The sequence below is a fragment of the Scyliorhinus canicula genome, chromosome 4 (assembly GCF_902713615.1).
Source record: "Scyliorhinus canicula chromosome 4, sScyCan1.1, whole genome shotgun sequence".
Taxonomy (NCBI): domain Eukaryota; kingdom Metazoa; phylum Chordata; class Chondrichthyes; order Carcharhiniformes; family Scyliorhinidae; genus Scyliorhinus; species Scyliorhinus canicula.
Window position 1 is genome coordinate 14,870,056 of NC_052149.1, and position 26,824 is coordinate 14,896,879.

The 26,824-nt window shown below is 48.3% G+C and overlaps 1 protein-coding gene across 2 annotated transcripts in view; it reads right to left on the bottom strand.

Moving 5' to 3' along the window:
- The window catches only part of st6galnac3 (ST6 (alpha-N-acetyl-neuraminyl-2,3-beta-galactosyl-1,3)-N-acetylgalactosaminide alpha-2,6-sialyltransferase 3), a 246,949-nt gene that overhangs the window by 14,630 nt on the left and 205,495 nt on the right, over nt 1–26,824 (bottom strand). For both annotated transcript variants that reach the window (XM_038793762.1, XM_038793761.1), the window contains exon 3: nt 5,124–5,231. In XM_038793762.1, coding sequence (XP_038649690.1) covers nt 5,124–5,231 — 108 coding nt within the window. The remainder of the gene's footprint in view (nt 1–5,123; nt 5,232–26,824) is intronic.

Sequence of the window (26,824 nt, forward strand, 5' to 3'; positions counted from 1 at the left end):
GATCGAGCGTGATCGCTGCTAGTTGCGGGTAGTCAGAGTCCTCAGTTAAGTCGGACTCACAAAATGTCCGCCTGGGGTCACAAAATGGCCGCAGCCATCGGTCGCACGTGTCGGGGTTCGAAGATGGCCGCCGCCAAGATGGCCGCTCCATGACTCGCATGAGGTCGATGACGTATCGGAAGTGGGCGTGTCCAGCGACCGCGCGGCCGCGTTGCGGGGCCTGTGAGACCGGGAGCTTGATTTCTGGCCCTGGTGAGGATTTTGTTTGTGGCCTTTGGGGCCAGCCAGGCACTTTGCGAAGTGCCCTTTCTTCCCGCAGTCGTTGCAGATCGTGGAGCGGGCTGGGCAACGTTGACGTGGGTGCTGGCCTTGCCCACAGAAATAGCATGGGGATCCCCCGGAGTGAGCGGATCGCCGCGTGGCGCAGGCCTGTAGCGTGGCCGGAGCTGGAGGGGATCGAGAAGGGTTTGCAAGGTCCGCGGAGTATGTCCGGAGGTTACTGTGGGCCGTTTCTAGGGAAGAGGCGAGCGTTACCGTGCCTTGCAGATCCTTTGCCCCGTCTTCTGGGAGCCGCTGCCGGATGTACGGGGACCTGATACCGGACACAAAGGCATCGCGAATATGCAAGTTCATGTGGGTTTCTGCCGTCACTGCTTTATGGTTGCAGTTCCTCGCAAGCACAGTGAGTCTCTCCACGTACTGCAGGTTGAGAGCAAATGTCTGGCGTGTACCTCATTAATCGGCTTCACGAAGCGTTTTGTGAGTATATCGACCGCAGCTTCGTAATTTGCAGCGTTCTCGATCGCAGAGGAGAGTCGGTGGCCCACCCGGGCATGTAGTAAACGCAGCTTGCGAGCGCCGTCGACATCAGTCGCTAAGGAGTCAATATAGTCCTCAAAACACCCCAGCCAATATTTTAAAATTTCCGGGGCTTCCGGAGACCGAGCGTCCAGGTTGAGTTTCTCCGGCTTTAGAGCGCTGTCCATCTTGATGTGTCAGATGATTAAATTGAGATACCCTCAATCACAACACAGGAGAGAAGATAGATGATTCAAAGGCTTTAATCACCTGAGTACTGTACAGCAGCCGAGAAGTGTGCTCATCACATGTTGCCTGAGTGAGCCTTAACTTATATACCATTTCCTGGGGGCGGAGCCAGAGGCGGAGTCCCCCAGGGTTCCAAGCCCGGTCTTAAAGGGGCCAATGCCTTAAAGGTAAGGTACCATTATATCGACTACTGATAACATTCATCACACTCATCTGCACAATTGGTCACCTCTTTGACAAATTCAATCAAGTTTTTCAGACGTGACCTCCCCTAAACAAAACCATGCTGGCTGTTCCTGATTAATCCCTGCCTCTCCAAATGCAGATTGATTCTGTCCCTCAGAATTGCTTTGAATAGTTTCCCAACCACTGAGGTGACACTAACTGGCTGTAGTTTCCTGGTTTATCCCATCCTCCCTTCTTGAATAATGGTGCCACATTGGCTATCCTCCAATGCTCCAGTACCTCTCCTGTGGCCAGAGAGGAATTGATAATGATTTCCAGCACCCCTGCTATTTCCTCCCTTGTCTCACTCAACAGCCTGAGATACATTTTGCCTAGCCCTGGAGATTTGTCTAACTTTAAGCCTGCCAGACCACTCAGAACCTCCTCTCTGTCAATGTTAATCTCTTTAATTTAAATACAGTCCTTCTCCTTGATTTCTATACCCACACTGTCCCTCTCATGAGTGAACACTGACACAAAGTATTCATCCAGAACCCTCCTTATATCCCCCTGCTCAACACACAAATTAACACTGTGGGCCCTACTTTTTCCCTCATTATCCTTTTACCCTTAATGCACTTGGAAACCAACTGAGGATTTTACTTAATTTTACTTGCCAATATCCTTTTATGTCCCCTTTTTGCTCTCCTAATTTCATAGAACATACAGCGCAGAAGGAGGCCATTCGGCCCATCGAGTCTGCACCGACCCACTTAAGCCCTCACTTCCACCCTATCCCCGTAACCCAGTAACCCCGCCCAACACTCAGGGCAATTTTGGACACTAAGGGCAATTTAGCATGGCCAATCCACCTAACCTGCACATCTTTGGACTGTGAGAGGAAACCGGAGCACCCGGAGGAAACCCACGCACACACGGGGAGAACGTGCAGACTTCGCACAGACAGTGACCCAGCGGGGAATCGAACCTGGGACCCTGGCGCTGCGAAGCCACAGTGCTAATCACTTGTGCTACCATGCTGCCCTATTTCCCTTTTAAGTTCCCTCTTACACATTCAGTACGCCTCTATGGCTTCTGCCATAAGCCTTCTTTTTTCTCTTGATCCAATGCTGTATACCCTTCGATATCCAAGATTCACAGGATTTGTTTGTCCCACCCTTTTTCTTGATTGATGCTGATTGTTCTAAGTTCCACCCTTTCTATTACCTCTGAATTGCCCGTTCCTATCGGAATGGTACTCGTGTCCTCCACCGGGAAAACTGAGGTAAAGTATTGATTTAGCATCTCTGACAATTCTGTGTTCCCCACTATTAACTCTCCAGTTCATCTTCCAAAGGATCAACATTCACTTTAGTGATTCTCTTCCATTTTATGTACTTATAAAAGCTTTTGCTATCCTTTTTAGATACTTTGGGCTAGCTTTCTTTCGTAATTTACCTGAGCTCTTTTTATTACTTTTTTATTAACCCTTTGTTTATGTTTGATAGTTTCCCAGTCTTCCAGCCTGCCACTGACACTGCGACAACGAATGAACGGGCATCGTGCGACAATCACCAGGCAGGGATGTTCCCTTCCAGTAGAGGAACACTTCAGTAGTCAAGGGCATTCAGCCTCTGATCTCCGGGTAAGCGTTCTCCAAGGTGGTCTTCAGGACATGTGACAACGCAGAATCGCCGAGCAGAAACTTATAGCTAAGTTCCGCACGCATGAGTGCGGCCTCAACCGGGACCTGGGATTCATGTCGCATTACTTTCATCCCCCACCATCTGGCCTGGACTTGCAAAATCCTACCAACTGTCCTGGCTTGAGACAATTCACACCTCTTTAACCTGGGGTTACCCCTATCTCTGGATCTGTAAAGATTTGATTACCTGCAAATGCTCGCATTCCAAGCATTGTCTGGCATCTCTGTCTATATAAATGTTTCTGGAACATACCTCTTCATTCACCTGAGGAAGGAGCCGTGCTCCGAAAGCTTGTGTTTGAACCAAACCTGTTGGACTTTAACCTGGTGTAAGATTTCTTACTGTGCCCACCCCAGTCCAACGCCGGCATCTCCACATCATGACTGACATTTGCAGCATGGTATACCTAAGTCGTTGTCTTCATTTTGTCATTAACCTTCTTGCTTAGCCATGGATGTAACTTTGTCCCTCTTACCATCTTTCTTCCTCTCTGGAATATATTTTAGCTGTGAGGAATTGAGTATCGTCTTAAACAACGATTAAGAGGAATTTCCTCTCTCCGAGGGGAGTGAATCTGTGGAATTCTTTACCGCAGAGGGTTGTAGAGGCTGGGTGGGTAAGTATGTTCAAGGCTGAGATAGACACATTTTTAATCAGTAAGGTAATTGAGGATTATGGGGATTATCATATCAGATCAGTCATGATCTCATTGAATCGTGGAACATACTCGATGGGCTGAATGGCCTACTTCTGTTCGTATGCTTTATGATATTATGGTCCTATCACTGAAACAAGCTATCTGTTCAACTATCTATTTGCTGTTTCTTGCACCTTGTTGTGCTACACTTTCCACAAAGGTGACTTTATTTCACCGTCCATGAGCATATTGAAACATCCTGAGGTCATAAAGGGTGTTATAAGAATGAAAATCTTTATATTGTTTTCGTTATATCAAAATCTAGTTGACCCAAAGTCAGTATTAAAAGCTGTGGGTGGTTCCCCTCTCAGCCTACCTCTCCCACCGCAGGTTGTCCGGACAGTTAATAATAATAATAATAATCTTTATTATTTTCACAAGTAGGCTTACATTAACACTGCAATGAAGTTACTGTGGAAACCCCCTAGTGGCCACACTCTGGCGCCAGTTCGGGTACACGAAAAGAGAATTCAAAATGTCCAATTCACCTAACAAGCACATCTTTCGGGACTCGTAGGAGGAAACCGGACCACCCGGAGGAAACCCACACAGACACGGGGAGAACGTGCAGACTCTGCACAGACAGTGACCCAAGCCGGGAATCGAACCTGGGACCCTGGAGCTGTGAAGCACAGTGCTAACCACTGCGCTACCGTGCCGCCCATAATTGCCCTATACGCCACAGAAACAGACCACTTAGTCTGGTGTTTATCTTCCACACAGGCCTCCGCCCACCCTACTTCATTGAGCACTGTCTGCTTAATCACCTAATCCTTTCTCTCTCATTTGTTCATCTGGCTTTGTGTGAATTGATCTGTGCTTTTTGCCTCAAACGCTTGGAATGATAGCGAGCTCCAAGTTCTAACCACGCCCTGGATAGAAAGGATTCTCCTGAAAGATAAAGCATAAATATCTGCATTTATACAGTGCCTTTCACAACCACTGGTTGCCCCAAAGTGCTGCACATCCAGTGATCTACTTTGTGAAGTGCATTCACATAGAATATCCCTTCATACCCGTGATCAACCGAGTGAACCTTCTCTGGACTGCCTCTAGTGCCAGTATATCTTTCCTGAGATAAAGCGGCCGAAACTGTAATGTAGAAAACGTGGCAGCCAATTTGCACACAGCAGGTCCCCTCAATCTGATAATAACCGGACAATCCTTTTCATGGTTATTTGAGAGGTAAATGTTGCTTTGTTTCGAAATAGTGCCTCCGGAGGAGGAAATGGGGGGCTTGGTTTACCATCTCATCAGAAATAGGCACGTCCGATGGTGCAGCTTGGCACTGGAGTGCCAACCTAGATTCGTTCTGTGCTCAAGTCCCAATGTGGGACTTATTGGATATGCTGGTGACGATCTTATAACGGAGGCCATCACTTTGTAAGTGCCCCTCAAGAGGAAGAATCTCTACATCTATGCAACCATTGATATTTAGTAATAATATCTACCTCATACTACTTGAAGACCACATCAGTGTGCGAAAAGAATGTTCTGGATAACCTTACCTGCAATAGGTATCATTAATCATCCCAAAGATATGGATTTTATGGCAGACATCCATTGCAAGAAGGAGTGTGAACCAGCCTGTACTCAGGTAGGTTCCCGACGTTACCCTGTCAGAGGGAAGAACAGGAGAGAACATTTTTAAATGATCGAGCGTCAGCAGCATCTTCAAACCCACCTCACAGAGCACTTTCAGCCGGGAGATGGAAAATGTCACAACTGCTGTCAAGACGGTGTGAATTATTTAGCTTGAGCTCGGCAACGCCTGTCAGCGCGCCGCCTTCAGTGCCCTCGAAATAAAATTGGAGAAACTCGGAGAAACAAAAGCACAGCTGAAGTTAAAAGCGTACAAAATGAAACAAATAGGATGCATTGAGCTCCGAAGTGTGGAAGTAATATTACAGCTGCACAGAGATCTGGACCCCATCTGCAGTATTGTGTGTCGTTCTGGACACTGCACCTCAGGAAGGATATATTTACCCCCGAGGGGGTTCACCAAAGGTTCAATCGAATGATGGTCAGGCGAAGAAGCGGAGTCTGAGGACAGGCTGTGTATATTTAGTCTTGTATTCCCTCGGGTTTAGAAGAGTAAGTGGTGACATAATTGAGGTGCTGATAGAATAGATAAGGCCAAAATATTCTCTCCCTCCAAAGAGTCTGGAATAAGGGAGCATTGTTAATTTTATGTTAACTGTTTTGTTAAAGTTAAGGGTAAACAGGTGGAGGGTATTGATTGATAAAGTATCTTAAGCAGCTATAAAAAGGGACTTTTAGTTACAGGATTGCACCAGGGGTTTGAACCCTGTTGTTTCTGTGTCATTTATTTTTTATTTTTTTAATAATAATCTTGATTGTCACAAGTAGGCTTACATTAAGACTGCAATGAAGTTACTGTGGAAATCCCCTCGTCGCCACATTCCGGCGCCTGTTCGGGTACACTGAGGGAGAATAGAGAATATCCAATTCACCGAACAAACACGTCTTTTGGGACTCGTGGGAGGAAACCGGAGCACCCGGAGGAAAGCCACGCGGACACGGGGAGAACGTGCAGACTCCGCACAGTGACTCAACCCTAGAATGGAACCTGGGTCCCTGGCGCTGTAAAGCAACAGTGCTAACCACTGTGCTACCCTTGTTCTCTCAAAATTGTATAATTGGGTCTTGCCTCACCGGGCTGTCACCCCCTTTTGTTTGTTTGTTCACTTTTGATTGTGTGTTTTATTAAAAAGTGTGAAAAGAGGGACTTCCACTGGCTGCCATGGTGTGAGTGGTTGCACATTTGGCAGCTCCTGCTCGAGGCAGCTTTTTTTGGACCTTTTCCCCGTTTGCCTTGCGGATGCTTCAATGAAAAACGGTGCAGGGGGTGACTGAAGAAAGTTAAACTCGGCTGGTGGGGCTGGCGGATAGATTCATGGACCAGAAGTGGGTCAAGAAGCAGGGAGTAGTTGGAGCAAGAGAATCTTTGTGAGAATGTCAGATCAGATATGATCCCATTAAATGGTGGAGCAGGGAAGAGAGGCTGATTGGCCCATTCCTATTTCTTATGGTCTTAAGTGCAGTACTGAGGGAATGCTACATGCTGAGGAATTTCAGAAGAATTGTTAAGCCAAGGACCTATCTACCCTGTCAGGTGGATGTCCAAGATCCTGCAATAATATCTCCAAGAAGGGCATGGGACTTCTCCCCATGTTCTATTCAACACAAGAATAAGATGCAGGAGCAGGCCATTTGGCCTCTCGAGCCTGCTCCACCATTCGATAAGATCATGGCTTCAATTCCACTTTCCTGGCTGCCCACCTTAATCCTGGACTCCCTCGTCAATCAATAACCTATCTAACTCGGCCCTGAATATACTCAACGACCCGGCCTCCGCCTCTCTCTGACAGAGAGAATTCCACAGACTAACCCCCCTCTGAGAAATAAAAAAATCTCAAGCTTAAATGGGGGACCCCCCCATTCTTAAATTGTGTCATCCGTTTCTGGGCCCTCCGACAAGATCCTTTCAGCATCCACCCTGCTAAGTCCCCTCAGGATGTTACATGTTTCAATACGGTCGCCTCTTGTTTTTACAAACTCCAATGAGCATAAACCTTAACGGTTAAATAATAATAATAATAATAATCGCTTATTGTCACGAGTAGGCTTCAATGAAGCTACTGTGGAAAGCCCCTAGTCGCCACATTCCGGCGCCTGTTCGGGGAGGCTGGTGCGGGAATTGAACCCGCGCTGCTGGCACTGTTCTGCACTACAAGCCAGCTGTTTGGCCCACTGTGCTAAACCAGCCCCAAAACCAGGTTCTACGTTTCCTCGTAAAATCATCCCTTCACACCTGGTGCACATTTGTGGAAACCAGTACTGAACAGCGCCCGCTTGGGGTTTCCAAGCTGAGGCCGCTAGGCCCCGGGCGCTGGATAGATCTGGTGTAAACATATGCAAGTTCACTTGAATGTGTAAATCTGGGTGGGATCCAGATCGCGATGTCTCGCCAGATCTCGTGAGGCGTGATGCGGCTGGCAAATCCCGCGTGGGATCTCTCGCGAGATTAACCGGCCTTGTCGTGTCCTGCGTTAGGCGCGGTGAGGCAGATAGATCGAGCCCAGAAGCTCGGTCATGATCATATTCAATGGCAGAGCAGGTCCGCCTCCTGCAACTATTTCTTATGCCCTTCCGTCCCACTCTCAACAGTGGTGTGTTTAAGGTGGACAGGCTTTGACAACTAACACTGAAATGAAAACGAAGGTTGCCAGAGGACCCCAGGCTGCTCTCTCCTTTGAGGGAGAGAGAGAGCTGACTGGTGGTGATTTAAGCTGAGGGCCACCCTGCCTCAGGCGAGTGGCAAGGCCGGGAATGGCAACTTCAGTCGGTACGGGAATTAAACTTGTGCTGTTGCCGTCGCTCCGCGTCACCCATCAGTCATCCAGTCAACTGAGCTAACCTGACTCCCCAACAACCAATACTATCACAGGAAGGAATGCTCCGATATAACAACCAAGATCTGTGGCACGTGTTTATTTTTCCATTTTTCTGACCTGCGCTTCACAAAGTGTGAGGTAGAGAATGGTCTTTTTTGAATTTTCAGGTACCCTGTGAGCTGAAGTGAGATGCCCAAATGCTCATGAGGGGCCTGCGTGGGAACCCCCCCCCCCCCCCCACCCACACACCCCCCACCTCCCGTCAGTGCTAAAAGATTAAAATCATCTCCGTTCTATCTGACCAACCTTTTGGAATTCCTTCTTTCCTCCTGCCATTTCTGATCCAATCTACAGCCAAGAGTGTTAGGGGGGTGGTTTAGCTCACTGGGCTAAATCGCTGGCTTTTAAAGCAGACCAAGTAGGCCAGCAGCACGGTTCGATTCCCGTACCAGCCTCCCCGGACAGGCGCCGGAATGTGGCGACTAGGGGCTTTTCACAGTAACTTCATTGAAGCCTACTTGTGACAATAAGCGATTTTCATTTTTCATTATCGGGGATGCAATCGGAATAGAAGAGCTGACGCTAGTTACCAATGAAGGAAACGTTGGGTCAGGTGACCAAACTCTCGCTCGTGGATTCATTACTTAGATTCAAATGTTAATTGGATAAATAATTGAGGCGGTAAGTGCCCAGGGCTATGGGGAATTGGCAGGGGAGTGGGGACTAATTGGATTTTTCTTTCAAAGACCTGACCCTGGAGGACCAAATGAGCTCCGTATGCAATAGAGCATAGAACATAGAATATACAGTGCAGAAGGAGGCCATTCGGCCCATCGAGTCAGCACCGACCTACTTAAGCCCTCACTTCCACCCTATCCCCGTAACCCAATAACCCCATTGATGGAACCATCAATTCGCTAGACACGTGCTTTAAGATATGAACAGTGGTTTTAATCTACTTACTGCAGAGCCAGCCTGTTACCCGTTGAATTCTCGATGAACTGCAGGCTGGCTCTGGACAAGGGTATTTATACAGCAAGTACAGGGGGAGGAGTCATGGGCGGAGCCAAGGGTGGAGCCCTGTACAAACTCCTTAGCATTCCCAGAGCTACTCCCCCTAGTGGTCGGATAATGCTACTGCGCTTACAATGCTATTGGTAAATACAGTGTGAATTACTAAGTTACAGTCACCACACCCATCTAACATTTTTGGACACTAAGGGCAATTTAGCATGGCAATGTGTCATCACAGCAGGCCGATTTTAAGAAGTGTCCTACAGGAGGACATAAAAAGGTGGAAAGGTTTAGAGCGGGAATTCTGGAGCTGAGGGCCTTGACACCTTGAACACGCAGTGCCATTGGGGGGTGGGGGGGCTGTGGGTTTGAATGAAGGCGGGGATGTACAAGTGGGCAGAGTTAGAGGAATGCAGAGGACAGTTGAAAGTGGTTGCAGAGATGTGGGAGCGATTCGCGGCGGGGGGGGGGGGGGGGGGGGGGGGGGGTCACCCAGGGATTTCTGCACGTGATTGAGAATTGTTCAGCTGAGCTGTTGGTGAGCCAATTCGGGTCAGCGAGCACAGGGGTGATGGACAAACTGGATCATTGGAACAAGGTCCCGTTTGCCTGTTCAAGTGAATGTGAAACATCTTATTCGGAGAGGAGGTTGGCCAATATTCATGTCTCGACCATCGCCAAGATCTGGTGGCGTGTGGGGAGCGTCTCTACCTCTGGGCCAAGTCCCACCTTCAGGACTTGATGGTGAAGGAAGGTGTGTTTATAATGGGGCCAAACAAGGTGACTGGCAACCTACAAAATCCTTTCAACAGGCCAATGGCTGGCGGTAAGAGCGGGGGCGACTGCTTGATGCCTCAGTCGAAGGCTGGTGACCTGTTCCAGGAAATAACTTGCGATGGGAACAGATGAAGGTCGGCCTGGTGCATCCTTTGGAGTGGGAAGTAAAACAAAAACAACTCCAAAACTGGCCAATCTTCTGGTTGTTGTTTGTGGCAGCTTGCTGTGTGTGGATTGGCTACTGTGCTTTCTGCAGTGAGTACATCTTGAGGGTGTGAAAGGTGCGGTATAAATGCCAGCTCTCTCTTTCAGAGATATTTAATCACACGCAGCCCACAGTCAATGAAGAAGCAGAATTGTTTTTGGCTTCAGCTATCCGAATTACCACAAAACTAAATAGATAGAACCATCGAATTCCTACAGCGCAGAAGGAGGCCATTCGGCCCATCGAGTCTGCACCAGCCCTCTGAACGAGCACCCCATCTAGGCCAACTCCATCCCATCCCTGTAACCCCACCGAGCCTACGCGTCCTTGGACACTATGAAGTAATTTATAGGGTAGGGGCTGGTTTCGCTCACTCAGATAAATCGCTGGCTTTTAAAGCGGACCAAGCTGGCCAGCAGCACGGTTCAATTCCCGTACCAGCCTCCCCGGACAGGCGCCGGAATGTGGCGACTAGGGGCTCTTCACAGTAACTTCATTGAAGCCTACTCGTGACAATAAGCGATTTTCATTTCATTTCATTCTCAATTTAGCATGGCCAATCCACCTAATCTGCACATCCCTGGACACTAAGGGACAATTTTTAGCATGGCCAATCCATCTAACCTGCACATCTTTGGGCTGTGTGGGAGGAAACCGGAGCACCCAGAGGAAACCCATGGAGACACGGAGAGAAATTGTAAACTCCGCACAGGCGGTCACCCTAGGCTGGAATTGAACCCTGGCAATGTGAGGTAGCAATGCTAACCACTGCCACCATACTGCCCATAATATATAATAATATTAAATAATCATCGCTGGTATATAATCAACTATCACAGCCTCAACATCCCATAATGAAGCATTCTGAAGTGCAGGTATTGTTGTAACGTAGGAAATGTGACAGCTAATTTGAACACAGCAATATCCCACCTACAGCAATGCAATAATAACCAGATAATTAGTATGTTGATGTTGGTCGAGAGATTAATATTGGCCAGGAGACTGGGGAGAACTCCCCCGCTTGTCCTCAAAATAGTGCCATGTGATCATTTATTGAACTACTGAGCCATGGATACGACCACCAACTTTTAGAATGCAACAGTCTAATATCGCAGCCACACACCAGCATCAACAACGTGCGGCGGAAGGGAAAGGTATTGGTAATAAAATCAATCCAACCACAACCCTAGGCAGCACTCACATGTCCCAGCTCCAGGCTCAGTAGAGGGCAGATTAAATATTTACGTGTAACAAATTAAAAATATTCCATTAGATGAGTAGTTACATTAGAATATGTACCTACGAGAAGATAATATACCAAGCCGACTTGCTGATGCATGGCTGGGAGTAAAATACAATTTCTCTTCAATGGCCAGACAGGAACAAGGTAGATTCATAACGCAGAGCAGAGAAGGAATTTCAATTCTAATGATCACCGTGAAACCATTGTCGATTGCCGTAACAAGACCCCTGGCTCACTAATGTCCTGGGGTTCAGGAAATCTGCCGTCCTTACCTGACGTGGCCCTCAGGTGAGTCCAGACCCACAGCAATGTGGGTGACTCTTAAATGGCCTCTGAAATGGAGGGCTGTTACAGGATGGGCAATAAACACTGGCACACATCCAGTGATGCCCATATCCAGTGTTGCCCACATCCAGTGACGCCCACATCCGGTGATGCCCATATCCAGTGATGCCCATATCCGGTGACGCCCACATCCGGTGAATGAATACAATAAAAAAAGGCACATTGTGCCTTTTCTAGGGCTGGCGATCTCCGCTTACCCCCCTCCCCCGCCGGCTGTTTTCCGATGGCAGAGACGTCGCGCCACAGGCCACTGCCGCGATCTTCCGGTCCTGACGGAGTCAGTGGTCACTTGCGTTGTTCGCCGGCTGTGCTGCCGGGGACTGGAAGGTCCCACTGGTCGGAAGAGCTGAGAAATCCTTCCTGGGAATGAGCTATCCAATTATCTGTTGCCCTTTCCCCAGTGTGGTATTATCATGGACAATGCAAGGGTTAATGAAATGTATACAGACAGCCACTAGAGTATATAAGGGATGATGCTAAGCCTTGTGGGCAGATGATAGAGGAGGTGGTAGCAGAAGGTATGAGGAGTTAGCTTGAGACAGACTGAAGGAAGGTAATGAGAGAGCAGATAATAGATTAAACTGGTAGTGAGTTTAGACGTAGATGCGAGTAGTTTATGGGTTATTTATCAACTGTATGTTTCTGTGGGATAAGTGTTGAATCCAGTTAGTAGTGTTAAATAAAATAGTTTTGTTTGCTAACAAAGCTTGTTGTTTTTTGATCAACACTACGCATCAAAGCCATCCGGGTAAAGTAAAGCAGAGAACAACACACCCATGACCCTGTAAAGTACTCTCTTTTGAAAGTTATTTTTGGATGAACTGAAGCTTGTCTCGGGGGGATGTTGAAGACCCCACGGTTCTTTTTACAATTGGACCTGGAGATCCCCTGATGTAAAGGCCAACAGTTACAGGAACAGAGGGACATTAGAACAGGAGAAGATCATTCAGTCCCATGAGCTATTGAATTAGATCATGACTGATCTCTCCATTTACTCCATTAGCCCACCCTCACTATAATGTGACCATCAATTCACTCGAGACACGAGAGGAAGTAAACTGTGGCTTTAATAGACTTACAACTGAGCCTGCCTGCGACCAGAATAACTGAGGGCAGACTCACAGCACTTTATACTTCTGGTAGTGGGAGGGGCCATGGGCAAAGCAAGGGTGGAGCCCTCTACAAGCTCCTCATCTCCCCCTGTGGGCAGAGCCGCACAACGGCTCACAGACAGTGCCCACAAGGACACAATGATACATAGTGTGAATTAAGCATTATACATTCACCACACACTATGAGCAATGAAAAGGGACCAATCATTTAGGAATGAGATAAGGAGAAATGTCTTCACTCAGAAAGTTGTGAATCTTTCTAAATCTTTACCTTGGAGGGTAGTGGAGATTCCAGCATTGAATATATATATAAGGTTGAGATAGACAGACTTCCTGGTCTCTCAGGGAATCTAGGGGTATGGAGAATGGGCAGGAGCGTGAGGCTAAGGTACAAAGCAGCCATGATTGGAATGAATGGCAGAGCAGACGAGGGGCCATACAATCTACTCCTGCTCCATTTTCTTATGCTCTTGTGTGATAGAAATTGGGGAGCTAGGGAGGTACAAGAGGTCAGAATTAGAGAAATGTAATGCTTTCAAAAGGTTGGAGGGGGGTTACAGAGATAGGGAGGGGTGAGGTCACGGAGCATGTCGTGTTTTTCTAATGATATAAAGGCACCAATTACTCATGAAAGATGGTGTAAACATGTTATTTATTTGGACCAGGCACATGGGAAAATACATAACATGGATACAAAGCGCAAAGGCATCAGCAGCAGAGCTGTGCGCCGTGTGCTCTTCTCCCAGGCTAAAGTGAAACTGAGGCCGGATCACACGACACAGATCCCTTCTAATGAAGGCTGGCTGACATCCTCTAAAGGCATATTGACGCAGAGCGATTTGTAAACAAGGGTGAGGATTTTGAAATCGAAGCATTGCCAAGCTGCGAGCTCGTGAAGACCAGCCAGCAACAAACTGATGTGGCGAATAGGAATTAGGGTAGGAGCAGTGGAACCATGGAGGGTGGTTGGTGGGTGACAGGCGGAAGAACATTAGAATAATCAAGTCTAGAGGTAGCAAACATGAATGAGGGCTTAGAGTCATAGATGGTTACAACATGGAAACAGGCCCTTCGGCCCAGCTTGCCCATGCCGCCCAGTTTCTATCACTAAGGTCGTCCCACTTGCCCGCATTTGGCCCATATCCCTCTATACCCACCCTGCCCATGTAACTGGCTAACTGCTCGTTCCAGATGCTCCCCACCCTCTATGCGAAGAACTTTCCCCTCTGGTCTCTTTTGTATCTCTCCCCTCTCACCTTAAACCTTTGCCCTCCAGTTCTAGACTCCAGAACCTTTGGGAAAACATGTTGACTATCTACCTCATCTATGCTCCTCATTATTTTACAGACCTCAATACGATCACCCCTAAGCCTCCTACGCTCCAGGGGAACAAAGTCGCAGCCTATCCAGCCTCTCCTTAAAACCCAGACCATCAAGTCCTGGAGCAGGAGACGAGCTGAGCCAGGGCAGAGACGGGTGACGTGAAGGAGATGCAAGTGCGGGGATCCTGGTGTTGGAGAGGTTATGGAGTTGGAGGTCTGTGTCAAGTCGGGTTCCAAGGTTGCAAACAATCAGGCTCTGGGGTTAAGGGACACTTACAAATCAGCTTGCTTTGCGCCAGAATAATGGGGCGAAGGAGTGATAAATAGTAATACTGTAATAATAATCTTTCTATTGTCACAAGTAGGCTTACATTAACACTGCAATGTAATTACTGTGAAAACCCCCTAGCCTAGGGGCTGGTTTGGCACAGTGGGCCAAACAGCTGGCTTGTAATGCAGAACAAGGCAACAGCGTGGGTTCAATCCCCGTACCGGCCTCTCCGAACAGGCGCCGGAATGTGGCGACTAGGGGCTTTTCACAGTAACCTCATTGAAGCCTACTCGTGACAATAAGCGATTATTATTAGTCACCACATTCCGGCACCTGGTCAGGTACACGGAGGGAGAATTCAGAATGTCCAAATTACCTAACACGCACGTCTTTCGGGACTTGTGGGAGGAAACCGGAGCACCCGGAGGAAACCCACGCAGACACGGGGAGAACGTACAGACTCCGCACAGACAGTGACCCAAGCTGCGAATCGAATCTGGGACCCTGGCGCTGTGAAGCAACAGTACTAACCACTGTGCCACTGTGCCACCCAATAAGGAGGGTGCTGGCAAAAGAAACCCGTCAGCTAGATGTGCTGCAAAAAAAAGAAAAACTGCAAAAAGCCAGTTGCTGCAGTAAGTTGTGATCAGTGGATATCTGTGAGCACTGCACACAGACACACTGAGCAGATGGCTGACCTGTGGTGCAACAGAGGAGAGCTGAAAAAACCCAAGACAACCATCAAAAGCAAGATTTATGACTTAAAGGATAATTTAAAACTCGTAAAGCACGTCCTCCACACACTATGAAGACAATGTTACCGCCTGGAAACCCAAAGCTTTATTAATAATATGAAATGGGGCTGGTTTAGCACAGGGCTAAAGAGCTGGCTTTGAAAGCAGACCAAGGCAGGCCAGCAGCACGGTTCAATTCCCGTACCAGCCTCCCTGAACAGGCGCCGGAATGTGGCTTTTCACAGTAACTTCATTTGAAGCCTACTTGTGGCAATAAGCATTTTTCATTTCATTTTCAAATGGTGTTTTCATAGAATCTGAAGGTTGGATGAAAACTCAGCCACTTGTGACCATCTACCTGATTCCTGCTGTGTTCATTTCATTCTCATTTCACAACCCGGAGATTTATCACGGCCTCGGCTGCGTTTCTGGCTCTGGTGGTTTTTTTTTGCCTTTATAAACTCCTTAACTGGTCCATCGAACAAAAAGGATGTGATCAATCTGCGAAATGTGCTCAGCTTTATTCACTTACCAAGCAACCGAGCGTCATCAAAGAGGGTCGGGTCAAATAAATTAATAGGTGGGGTGGGGCGGTAATTAGCTGTGAGCAGTGGGAGACTCTGGGGGGGGATTTTCCGGCTCATTCCCACCACCGGGATATTCCGGCCCCACTGAAGACGACTCCCGACGGCGGGATAGGCGTGAGACAATGGCGGGACTGGAAGATCCCAGTCGGCAGGCAATGGCGAGTTGCTTCTGACGCCAGAGGTGAGGCGGCATGGTGGCACAGTGGTTAGCACAGTAGCTTCACAGCTCCAGGGTCCCAGGTTCGATTCTCGGCTTGGGTCACTGTCTGTTTGCACTTTCTCCCCGTGTCTGCGTGTGTTTCCTCCGGGTGCTCCGGTTTCCTCCCACAGTCCAAAAATGTGCAGGATAGGTGATTGGCCATGATAGATTGCCCCTAGATGGGGTTGTAAGGATAGGGTGGGGGATTGGGCCGAGGTTAGGGTGCTCTTTCAAAGGGTCGGTGCAGAATTGATGGGCCGAATGGCCTCCTCCTGCACTGGAAGGATTCTATTCTACACGCGGTGGAGGGATACCGCAAATTCCTGCCCTCCACTTCTATCGCTACTGACTCCCCCCCCAGCCCCTCCGCGGCAACTCTCTGAGGCTGGGCCGGACTGCCTTCAACCTCAATATCTTACTCTGAACCTCTGACCCTCTACACTTTCCATCACTGAGCCTGCACATTTCTACATCGAAACGTCCACCCTACTTCCACCTTCCTGCTGCCGAAACCGCTATTCATGTCCTTGCTACCTCCACACTCAACTATTACACTCCACCTCCAGCCAACCAATTACTTTCCATCCTTCATAAATCTGAAGTCCATCCAAACACAATCACCCGTATCCTAACTTACAGGGAATCCCGTTTACCCATCACCCTTTAGCTCCATTTGCATCAAATCCAGAAACACCTTGGGTGGGTTTCTCCGTTAGCCGACGCCGGAATCGGGGAGTATGATCAGCCGGAGAATAGCTTCCAAAGCCAAAATTGAAGCAGGCGCGGCTTGACGCCAAATCGCGATTCTCCGTCACCTCGAAAACAGCGTCATTGCGATTTCTCTGCGATTCCTCTAAACACCGTTTACTTCACAGTGCCAGGGTCCCAGGTTCGATTCCCGGCTTGGGTCACTGTCTGTGCGGAGTCTGCACGCTCTCCCCGTGTCTGCGTGGGTTTCCTCCGGGTGCTCCGGTTTCCTCCCAAAAGTCCATAAAGACGTGTTGTTAGGTAATTTGGACATTCTGAATTCTGAATTCTCCCTCTGTACCTGAACAGGCTCCGGAATGTGGCAACTAGGGGCTTTTCACAGTAACTTCATTGCAGTATTAATGTAGCTCTACTTAGAACATAAACATAGAACAGTACAGCACAGAACAGGCCCTTCGGCCCTCGATGTTGTGCCGAGCAATGATCACCCTACTCAAACCCATGTATCCACCCTATACCCGTAACCCAACAACCCCCCCTTAACCTTACTTTTTAGGACACTACGGGCAATTTAGCCTGGCCAATCCACCTAACCCGCACATCTTTGGACTGTGGGGGGAAAGCGGAGCACCCGGAGGAAACCCACGCACACACGGGGAGGACGTGCAGACTCCACACAGACAGTGACCCAGCCGGGAATCGAACCTGGGACCCTGGAGGTGTGAAGCATTTATGCTAACCACCATGCTACCGGGCTGCCCCCCACCATGCCACAGTGCTGCCCCTTTTGTCAATAAAGATTATTATCATAAATCAAAGCCAAAGTCTGTCCTATCGGATGGACATAGAGTTCCCACATCCATCATTTCGAAGAACTGCAAGACAAGTCTGTGCAGTGCCCTGGCTAATATTTCTCCTTTAATCAAGATCAAATCCACATTGCTGCTTGTGGGATCTTACTATGTGCACACTGATGACTGCATTTCTTCAATTATAACAATGACTTGAAGAGTCCGTAAAACATATTGAGGTTATGAAAGGCACTATACTTTTTATCCAAAGTTAGTTTTGCTGAGACTATCGAGTGGCTAGTGGGCTACCAGGCAGAGCCACTTCAGAGAGAAGTTACAAGCCAATCGTATCTGGAATGGGATTGAGACACATATCAGGAAAGGTGGAAGTCCCTGAGATGCATGAGCCCATCAGTTTGTTTTTGTAGGAGTTACGGCGCCCACGCACACCACGGGGGAGACGTCGATTGATCTCCCCGTGGGGGTCATGGAGTATAGAGAGGTCGAGTCTCACCCAATAGGGACTACCTGGTGGGACTTTGAAATGTACAACCCAGACCCGGACCGGTGTTCCTGATGGACCCAGGCTGGGATGCCAGCTTTGCACACCCCGGCGACGGTGTCTTTTTGTCCAAGGAATAAACCCGGCCATGGCCAAAGTTATTACAGTCGGACAATCTTACAATCTGTGAGGGAATCGAGGGCTACGGGGATCAAGACAGGAAAGAGGAACATAGAACATAGAACAGTACAGCACAGAACAGGCCCTTCGGCCCTCGATGTTGTGCCGAGCAATGATCACCCTACTTAAACCCACATACCTGTAACCCAACAATCCCCCCATTAACCTTACACTACGGGCAATTTATCATGGCCAATCCACCTAACCCGCACATCTTTGGACTGTGGGAGGAAACCGGAGCACCCGGAGGAAACCCACGCACACACGGGGAGGACGTGCAGACTCCACACAGACAGTGACCCAACCGGGAATCGAACCTGGGACCCTGGAGCTGTGAAGCATTGATGCTAACCACCATGCTACCGTGAGGCCCTAAGGAAGTTAAGGAGGAGTTAAGGAATATCACATCAGTTATGATCTCATTGAAGGCAGAGCAGATTCAATGGGCTGAATGGCCAACTTCTGCTCCTGCGTCTTATCCAAAAAGCCTCACTTTCACTTTTACTCTATTTCCAGATTATCTGATTGAAATTCTAACATCCTGACGGTCAAGCCTCTGGGTTACTCGTCTGACGACATGACACAGTAGCATCATTGCCGTTACCAGGCTGAGTTTAGCCATGAAAGCTTGGGTTTCCATAAACTCAGCCTTAATCATCAGGAAAGCTAAACATTTACCATTAATTGTACCAACACATCTGATTAAGGAGCTGAAAACGACACTAATACATCCATTAATTACAATCCAGCTCATTTTCACAATATGTTTTTGAGAGGTTATGCGACTGATGGATTGCGAATGCCTCTATCAAATCCTCTCTCCCTTTTCTCTCAGGAAAACAGTTCTAACTTCCCCAATCTATCTCCATAACTGAAGTTCCTCATCGCTCGAACCATTCTCGCGAAACATTACTGCACTCTCCCTCCCCAGTGCCTTTGCATCTTTCCCAAAGCGGGGTGCTCGGAACAGGATGCAAAGCTCCAACCGAGACCAAACTCATACAAAGGCTTCTGAACCAGCTTCTGACAGGTTTAACTAAGAAATGATCAATTGCACACAGTGACCAGTATATAAAACCTGCATCGATGGTTTCCAAGCCACATCAGCGCGACCCATACAATAGTTTAATAAATCGGATTGTCCCAGAAAGTCAATAGACCCCATTCTTTGGGCCCAAAGTGACTTTGGGCTGAAAAATGAGTTGATTTATTTGCTTAAAGAAGATGAATGAGTCAATCTTCTTTTTCAGTGTCTGGCGTGGGGGTAAGTTGAGGGGGGGAGAGTGGGAGTGAGGGGGGCACAAAACTTGCTTCCACCAACAGGAGGTAATATTGATTTTGCAATACCTATATTAGCCGCTATTCTTCCAGAAATATCTATTTAAAATAGAGGGCGATTGTACATATTGCAATGGTTGACGGTTCCAAACACTGGACAGTGATAGTGACCTTGTGGCGAAGCACAATTTGGCTGCCAGATTTCCTACATTACAACAATAACTACACTTCAAAAAGCACTTATTTGACTGTCACCCCTTCAGAACGTCCAAAGGTTGTGAAAGACGCTAAATATATAAATACATATGCCGGTATTTAGTGTCACAGAGTCATTGCAGCTCAGAAAGAGGCCATTCGGCCCATTGAACCATGCCGGGTCTATGGGCATGTGACAGCTCTTTTGTTCTTTTCTTCTGAGGCTCCCTACAGTCGAACGACCTTACAATCTCGGCTCGCTTGTGAGCAATGATAATTTGGCTGCTCACAACACAATACTTAAGATTAGTAACACGGTTGTTATGGAAGCTATTGGAATGAAAAATCTGTCTATCTGAGCCTTGAATATACTTTACGACCCAGCCTCTTACAGCTCTCTGCGGTAAATAATCCAGACTCGAAACCTTAGCTCCCTTCTCTGCTCACAGACGCTGTTTGGCCTGCTGAGATTGTCCAGTATTTTCTGTTCTTGTTTCCACAGATTCACTCCCCTCTGAGAGAAGAAATTCTTCCCCATCTCTGTCTGAAATGGGCAGGAGACCCCTTCCTCTGAGATTATTCCCTCTGATCCTACAATCTCTCCCACAAGAGGAAATATCCTCTTGGCATCGACCCTGTCAAACCCCCTGAGAATCCCCTACGTCTCAGAAAGGTCGCCTCTCATTCTTCCAATGAGTACAGGCCCAACCCATTCAACCTCTCCTCATCACAAAATCTCTACTTACCTGGGATCCCTCCAATGAATCTTCTCTGGACTGCCTCCAATGCCGGTATATCTTCCCTTAGATAAGGGGACAAAACTGTTCACAGAATTCCAGGTGTGGTCTAACTCGTGCCTTGTAGTTTTAGCAGGACTCCCTATTTTTATACTCCATCCCCTTTGAAATAAACACCGACGCATTTGTCTTCCCAATTACCGCTCAACTTACATGCTGGCTTTTTGTCATTTATACACAAGGACACCTAAATCCTTCTGAGCTGCAGTTTTCTTTGGCGGAGGTCGTACCTGGATTTCTTGTATAGGACAGGGTCGTCTGCCTTGAACGCCTCAGATCTGTCCTTCAGTAGGGAGTCAATCTCGCGGTTGAGCCATGGTTTCCGGTTGGGGAATGTATGTGCTGCTTTCCTTGGCACGCAGTCATCCACACATTTGCTGATGAAGTCTGTGACGGTGGTAGCATACTCATTTATGTTAGTCACTGAGTTTTTAAATATGGACCAATCCACTGTCTCTAAGCAGTCACGTAAGAGCTCTTCTGTCTCCTCGGACCAGCACTGCACAACCTTCTTAGCTGGATTCTCCCGCTTGAGTTTCTGCTTGTAAGCCGGGAGAAGGAGCACAGTCTTATGGTCTGATTTCCCAAAGTCCGATCGGGGGATGGAACGGTAGGCGCCTTTGATTTTTGAGTAGCAGTGGTCAAGTGTGCTGTCGCCCCTGGTGGGACAGGAGATGTGCTGGTGGAATTTTGGCAGTACACTCTTGAGGTTGGCCTTGTTGAAGTCTCCGGCCACGATGAACAAGGCCTCTCGGAGTTCTGTTTTGTATTGTTTATAACTGTGTACAGTTCATCCAGCGCCTTCCTCACTTCTGCCTGGGGTGGGATGTAGACCGCTGTGATAATGGCTGAAGTGAACTCACGTGCAAGATAGTATGGGCGGCACTTTACGGTCAGGTATTCCAGGTCTGGGGAGCAGTAGGTCGCCAGGGTCGCCACATCCAAGCACCAGGAGGAGTTGATGAGGAGACACACCCCTCCACCCCTCGCTTTGCCTGAAGATGCCGTGTGGTCCGCCCGGTGAATTGAGAAGCCTTCAGGTTGTATGGCACATAGGTTGTCTGATTTCCTACCATGTGATCTCCCCTCCATTAACCTGTAATCGCCTCCAAACTTAACCCTTTCTTCAAACTCCCCAGACACCACTCCTGCGATCTCCCCCAACGTCCAGAGATCTCTCTCTCTCCCAAATTCTGCACAAACCTGTGATATTTCCCCGGACTCACAATCTCTCCTACCTTATACCTGTAATGTATCCCCGTCACTGACAATCTCCCCCATGAACGGCGATCTCTAAAAAACCCCAGCCACAATCAGGTTCATCACCTATGATCTTCTCCCCATTGTCCTCAATCTCATAGAATCATAAAATCCCTACAGTGCAGAAGGAAGCCATTCGGCCCATCGAGTCTTCAACGACCCTCTGAAAAAGCACACCACCTAGGCCCATTCCATCACCCTATCGCCGTAACCCTGTAACCCAACTTAATCTTTGGACACTAAGAGGTAAATGTAGCCACCGCTCCACCCCATTGGCCTTCCCCCAATATCTCCCCCCACATTGGTCTTCGTTCTTTCCCTATTGGCATGCAATCTCCCCTCTTGAAGCTGGTTTAGCACACTGGGCTAAATCACTGGCTTTTAAAGCAGACCAAGGCAGGCCAGCAGCACGGTTCAATTCCCGTACCAGCCTTCCCGAACAGGTGCCGGAATGTGGCGACTAGGGGCTTTTCACGAGTAACTTCATTTGAAGCCTACTCGTGACAATAAGCGATTTTCATTTCATTTTTCAAGGCCAATCCAACTAATTTGCACATCTTTAGACTGTGGGAGGAAATCGGAGCACCCGGAGGAAACCCACGCAGGCACGGGGAGAATGTGTAAACTCCACACAGTCACCCGAGGTCGGAATCGAACCCAAGTCCCTGATGCTGTGAGGCAGCAGATCTAACTATTGTGCCACCGCTCCACCCCATTGGCCTTCCCCCAATATCTCCCCCCACATTGGTCTTGGTTCTCTCCCCATTGGCATGCAATCTCCCCTATTCTGCCTGTGTCTCCCCCCCATCGGCCTGTTATCACTCCCCATTGACCTATGTTGGAACCCGAGTCCCAGAGCATCATCCTGGGATACTGGATTACTAATTGAGTGACAATACCACCCACTTTGTGGAGGTAGTGGCGTAGTGGTATTGTCGCAGGACTAGTAATCCAGAGATCCAAGGTGATGCTCTGGGGGCCTGGGTTTGAATCCCACCAGGGCAAATGGTGGAATTTGAATTAAATAAAAATCTGGAATTGAAAGTCTAATGATGACCATGAAACCATTGTCAATTGTTGTAAAAACACATCTGTTTAACTAATGCCCTTTAGGGAAGGAAATCTGTCGTCCTTACCTGGTCTGGCCTACATGTGACTCCAGACCCACAGCAACGTGGTTGCCTCCTACATGCCCTCAGGGGTGGGCAACAAAGGCTGACCCAGCCAGCGACGCCCACATCCATGAACAAATAAAGAAAGAAAAAAACTTCCCCTTAATGAGGAGCTAGGAATGAATAATAAATGCCACGGCCAGTGATACCCACATCGACAGAATGAACTAAAATAATGTTGTACGGATTTGTTAGGTAGGTCTGATAATAATAATAATCTTTATTATTAGAACATAGAGCATAGAACAGTACAGCACAGAACAGGCCCTTCGGCCCTCGATGTTGTGCCGAACAATGATCACCCTACTCAAACCCACGTATCCACCCTATACCTGTAACCCAACAACCCCCCCCTTAACCTTACTTTTTAGGACACTACGGGCAATTTAGCATGGCCAATCCACCTAACCCGCACATCTTTGGACTGTGGGAGGAAACCGGAGCACCCGGAGGAAACCCGCGCAGACACGGGGAGGACGTGCAGACTCCGCACAGACAGTGACCCAAGCCGGGAATCGAACCTGGGACCCTGGAGCTGTGAAGCATTTATGCTAACCACCATGCTACCATGCTGCCCTATTGTCACAAGTAGGCTGACATTAACACTGCAATGAAGTTACTGTGAAAAGCCTCTAGTCGCCACACTCCGGCGCCTTTTCGGGTACACAGAGGGAGAATTCAGAATGTCCAATTCACCTAACAGCACGTCTTTCGGGACTTGTGGGAGGAAACCGGAGCACCCGGAGGAAACCCACACAGACACGGGGAGAAGGTGATGACTCCGCACAGATAGTGACCCAAGCCTGGAATCGAACCTGGGATCCTGGCACTGTGAAGTTGAACAATTCATTAGTATTCATAATATTAGTAATATTATTCATTAGTTATTAGTAATATTCGTAGTAATATTATTATTAGTATTAGTTATTAGTAATTAGCATTAGTTATTAGTAATATTATTAGTAATATTGATAATATTAGTATTCATTAGTAACACATAACACATATGTAGAAACTTTAGTCCAGACCATGAGCTAACTCCATGCTTATTTTTACACAGGTCTCTTCGTATTTTTAGATTGACTCAGGTCCCTTGTCATGTGACCCTCTACATCACTCTGTGGGTGGTACTGTTTACCAGTCCCCCACTGACCCCTGCTTTGCCAAACACCTTTCTGCTACAAATCAAAGTGAAATACGGGCATTATTAAAACCTTCAATAGCCTGTTAATTCCTTTTGAGTCCCTGAAGAGCAATTTTCCACTTGATTTGTTAACGATTCCGTGCCAGATTTTCATTTGTTGCTGCCTCCGTCATCTTTTCACCCACCAGCTGTCCTTGGGATCCATGTTTACTATCAACAGGAGAAATGCCAGATCTGTCCAAATGAAAAAAAAACCTGAACCTTTTTGTTCTTAATAGGGCTTTACTCATCCCTTGCAATAGTGAAGGAAGAGAAAAAGGCAACACTTTTCCGGGAACTAATGCAATAAAAACCTCACGAGAATTTGAAAATGTTTTTAAGGCTGAAAATGTGGATTGGCCATGCTAAATTGCCCAAAACATAGAATATATACAGTGCAGAAGGAGGCCATTCGGCCCATCAAGTCTGTACCGACCTACTTAAGCCGTCACTTCCACCCTATCCCCATAACCCAATAACCCCTCCTAACCTTTTTTGGACACTAAGGGCAATTTATCATGGCCAATTCACCTAACCCGCACATCTTTGGACTGTGGGAGGAAACCAGAGCACCCGGAGGAAACCCACGCAGACACGGGGAGAACATGCAGGCTCCGCACATACAGTGACCCAGCAGGGAATCGAACCTGGGACCCTGGCGCTGTGAAGCCACAGTGCTAATCACTTGTGCTACCGTGCTGCCCAAAAGGTAAGGTGGAATTACTGGGTTACGGGGATCGGGTGGAGGCGTGGGGCTTAATTTGGGAGCTCTTTCCAGGGGCTGGGGCAGACTCGATGGGCCAAATGGCCTCCTTCTGCACTGTAAATTCTATGTTTCTATGGGACTTTGACCAGAATTCTTTCAGTAAACTCAGAATAACTTATTTCTGATAAAACAAAACATTTTTTCAACAAGTTGCAAGAACTAATTAACACGCATTTGTACTATGGGACTACAACTATGTAACCCTTTTTAAAAATATCCCAGCACACACACACACATATACACACACACATGCACACACGCACAAACACACACACACACGCAAACAAACAAATAAAGGACAAACAGAAAGGGTTTCTGCAGAGTCTGGATTTGGAGGATAGGTGCTATGAAATAAAGGATAAAGTTTGCAGGGTTTTGATGCTGTCAATCTGGAACTCAAACACATGAAGGTTTTGCAGTAGATTCGCACCAATGGAGCTTCAGCATTGAGGAGAATATAGAACTAGATCAATTCTTCTTGGCTCACCTATTCAAATTTCTAAATGCAGACGCGTTACACTCAGACGAGGAACCTCTGGCTGCAGCTTGATAACCACACACCGAGCAAGAGAATAAGGTCAGTCCTCCATCTCAGCTTATTCCCCAAAACACGTTGGTTTCAAACACAACCATTTCAAAACTTAAACCATGCCTCTATCACCTGATTCCCGGTAAATCACGAGCCTTTACCAGCCTCTCCCCTATCCATTAAAGTGATTACAATTCAAAACAAACAGCTCATCCCCTTTAGAGGTACCACGCTGGTCAGGTGATTTATTAGAAAAGAAAGGCTCCTTGGTAGTTCAAGAAGAACTTGCGACCTTTTAAAAAAAATTAGTTGCCAAATATTATTGTATCCTTATATATTTAAAAATATATACCATGGACAGTTATCTGGGTGACACGGTAGCACAGTGGTTAGCACTGTTGTTTCAGAGCACCAGGGTCCCAGGTTCCATTCTCGGCTTGGGTCACTGTCTGTGCGGAGTCTGCACGTTCTGCGTGGGTTTCCTCCGGGTTCTCTGGTGTCCTCCCACGAGCCCGAAAGCCATGCTTGTGAGGTGAATTGGACATTCTGAATTCTCACTCAGTGGGCGGGATTATCCCGTACCCGGCAGGGCGGGGGGTCCCGGCGGGACGGAATGGCGTGAACCACTCCAGCGTCGGCCCGCCCCAAAGGTGCGGAATCCTCCGCACCTTCAGGGGCTAGGCCGGTGCCGGAGAGGTTTGCGCTGCTCCGGCCGGGTGGAAGGCCTTTGGTGTCACACCAGCCGGGGCCGAAGGGACTCCTGCTGACATCATCCCCACACATGCGCCGGGGGGGGGGGTTAACCTACGCGTCAGGCATCGCGGAGGCTGACATGGTCGACGCGTAGGAAAAGAGTGCCCCCACGGCACAGGCCCGCCCGCGGATCGGTGGGCCCCGATCGCAGGCCAGACCACCGTGAGGGCACGCCCCAGGGCCAGATCACCCTGCGCCCCACGAGCCCGCCCACGCCACCAGGTCCCGTGGGTAAGGGATCAAGTCTGATCCACGCCGGCGGGACTAGGAAAAAACCAGTGGGATTTCTGCCCATCGCGGGCCGGAGAATTTGGGCAGCCCCGGGGCCCATTGAGTCGAGCCGGTCCCCGCCATTCTCCGAGGCGGGCGGCACAATTCATGCCTCGCTGACTTTTGGGGGGGCCGGAGGATTCGGAAGACGGCGGGGGCGGGATTCACACTGACCCCCGGCGATTCTCCGACCAGGCGGGGGGCCGGAGAATCCCGCCCAGTGTGTCCGAACAGGCGGCAGAATGTGGTGACGCGGGGATTTTTACAGTAACTTCTTTGCAGTGTTAATGTAAGCCTACTTGCAACAATAAAGATTATTATTATTATTACCTGCTCACTGACGCTCAGTTTGAGTTCCATCAGGGTCGCTCAGCTCCTGACCTCATTGCTACCTTGGTTCAAACATGGGCAAAAAGAGTTGAATGCCAGAGGTGAGGTGAGAGTGACTGCCCTTGACATCAAGGCATCATTTGACTGAGTATGGCATCAAGGAGCCCTGTCTGTGTGGAGTTTGCACTTTCTCCCCGTGTGTGCGTGGGTTTCCTCCAGGTGCTCCGGTTGCCTCACACAGTCCAAAGACGTGCAGTTTCGGTGGATT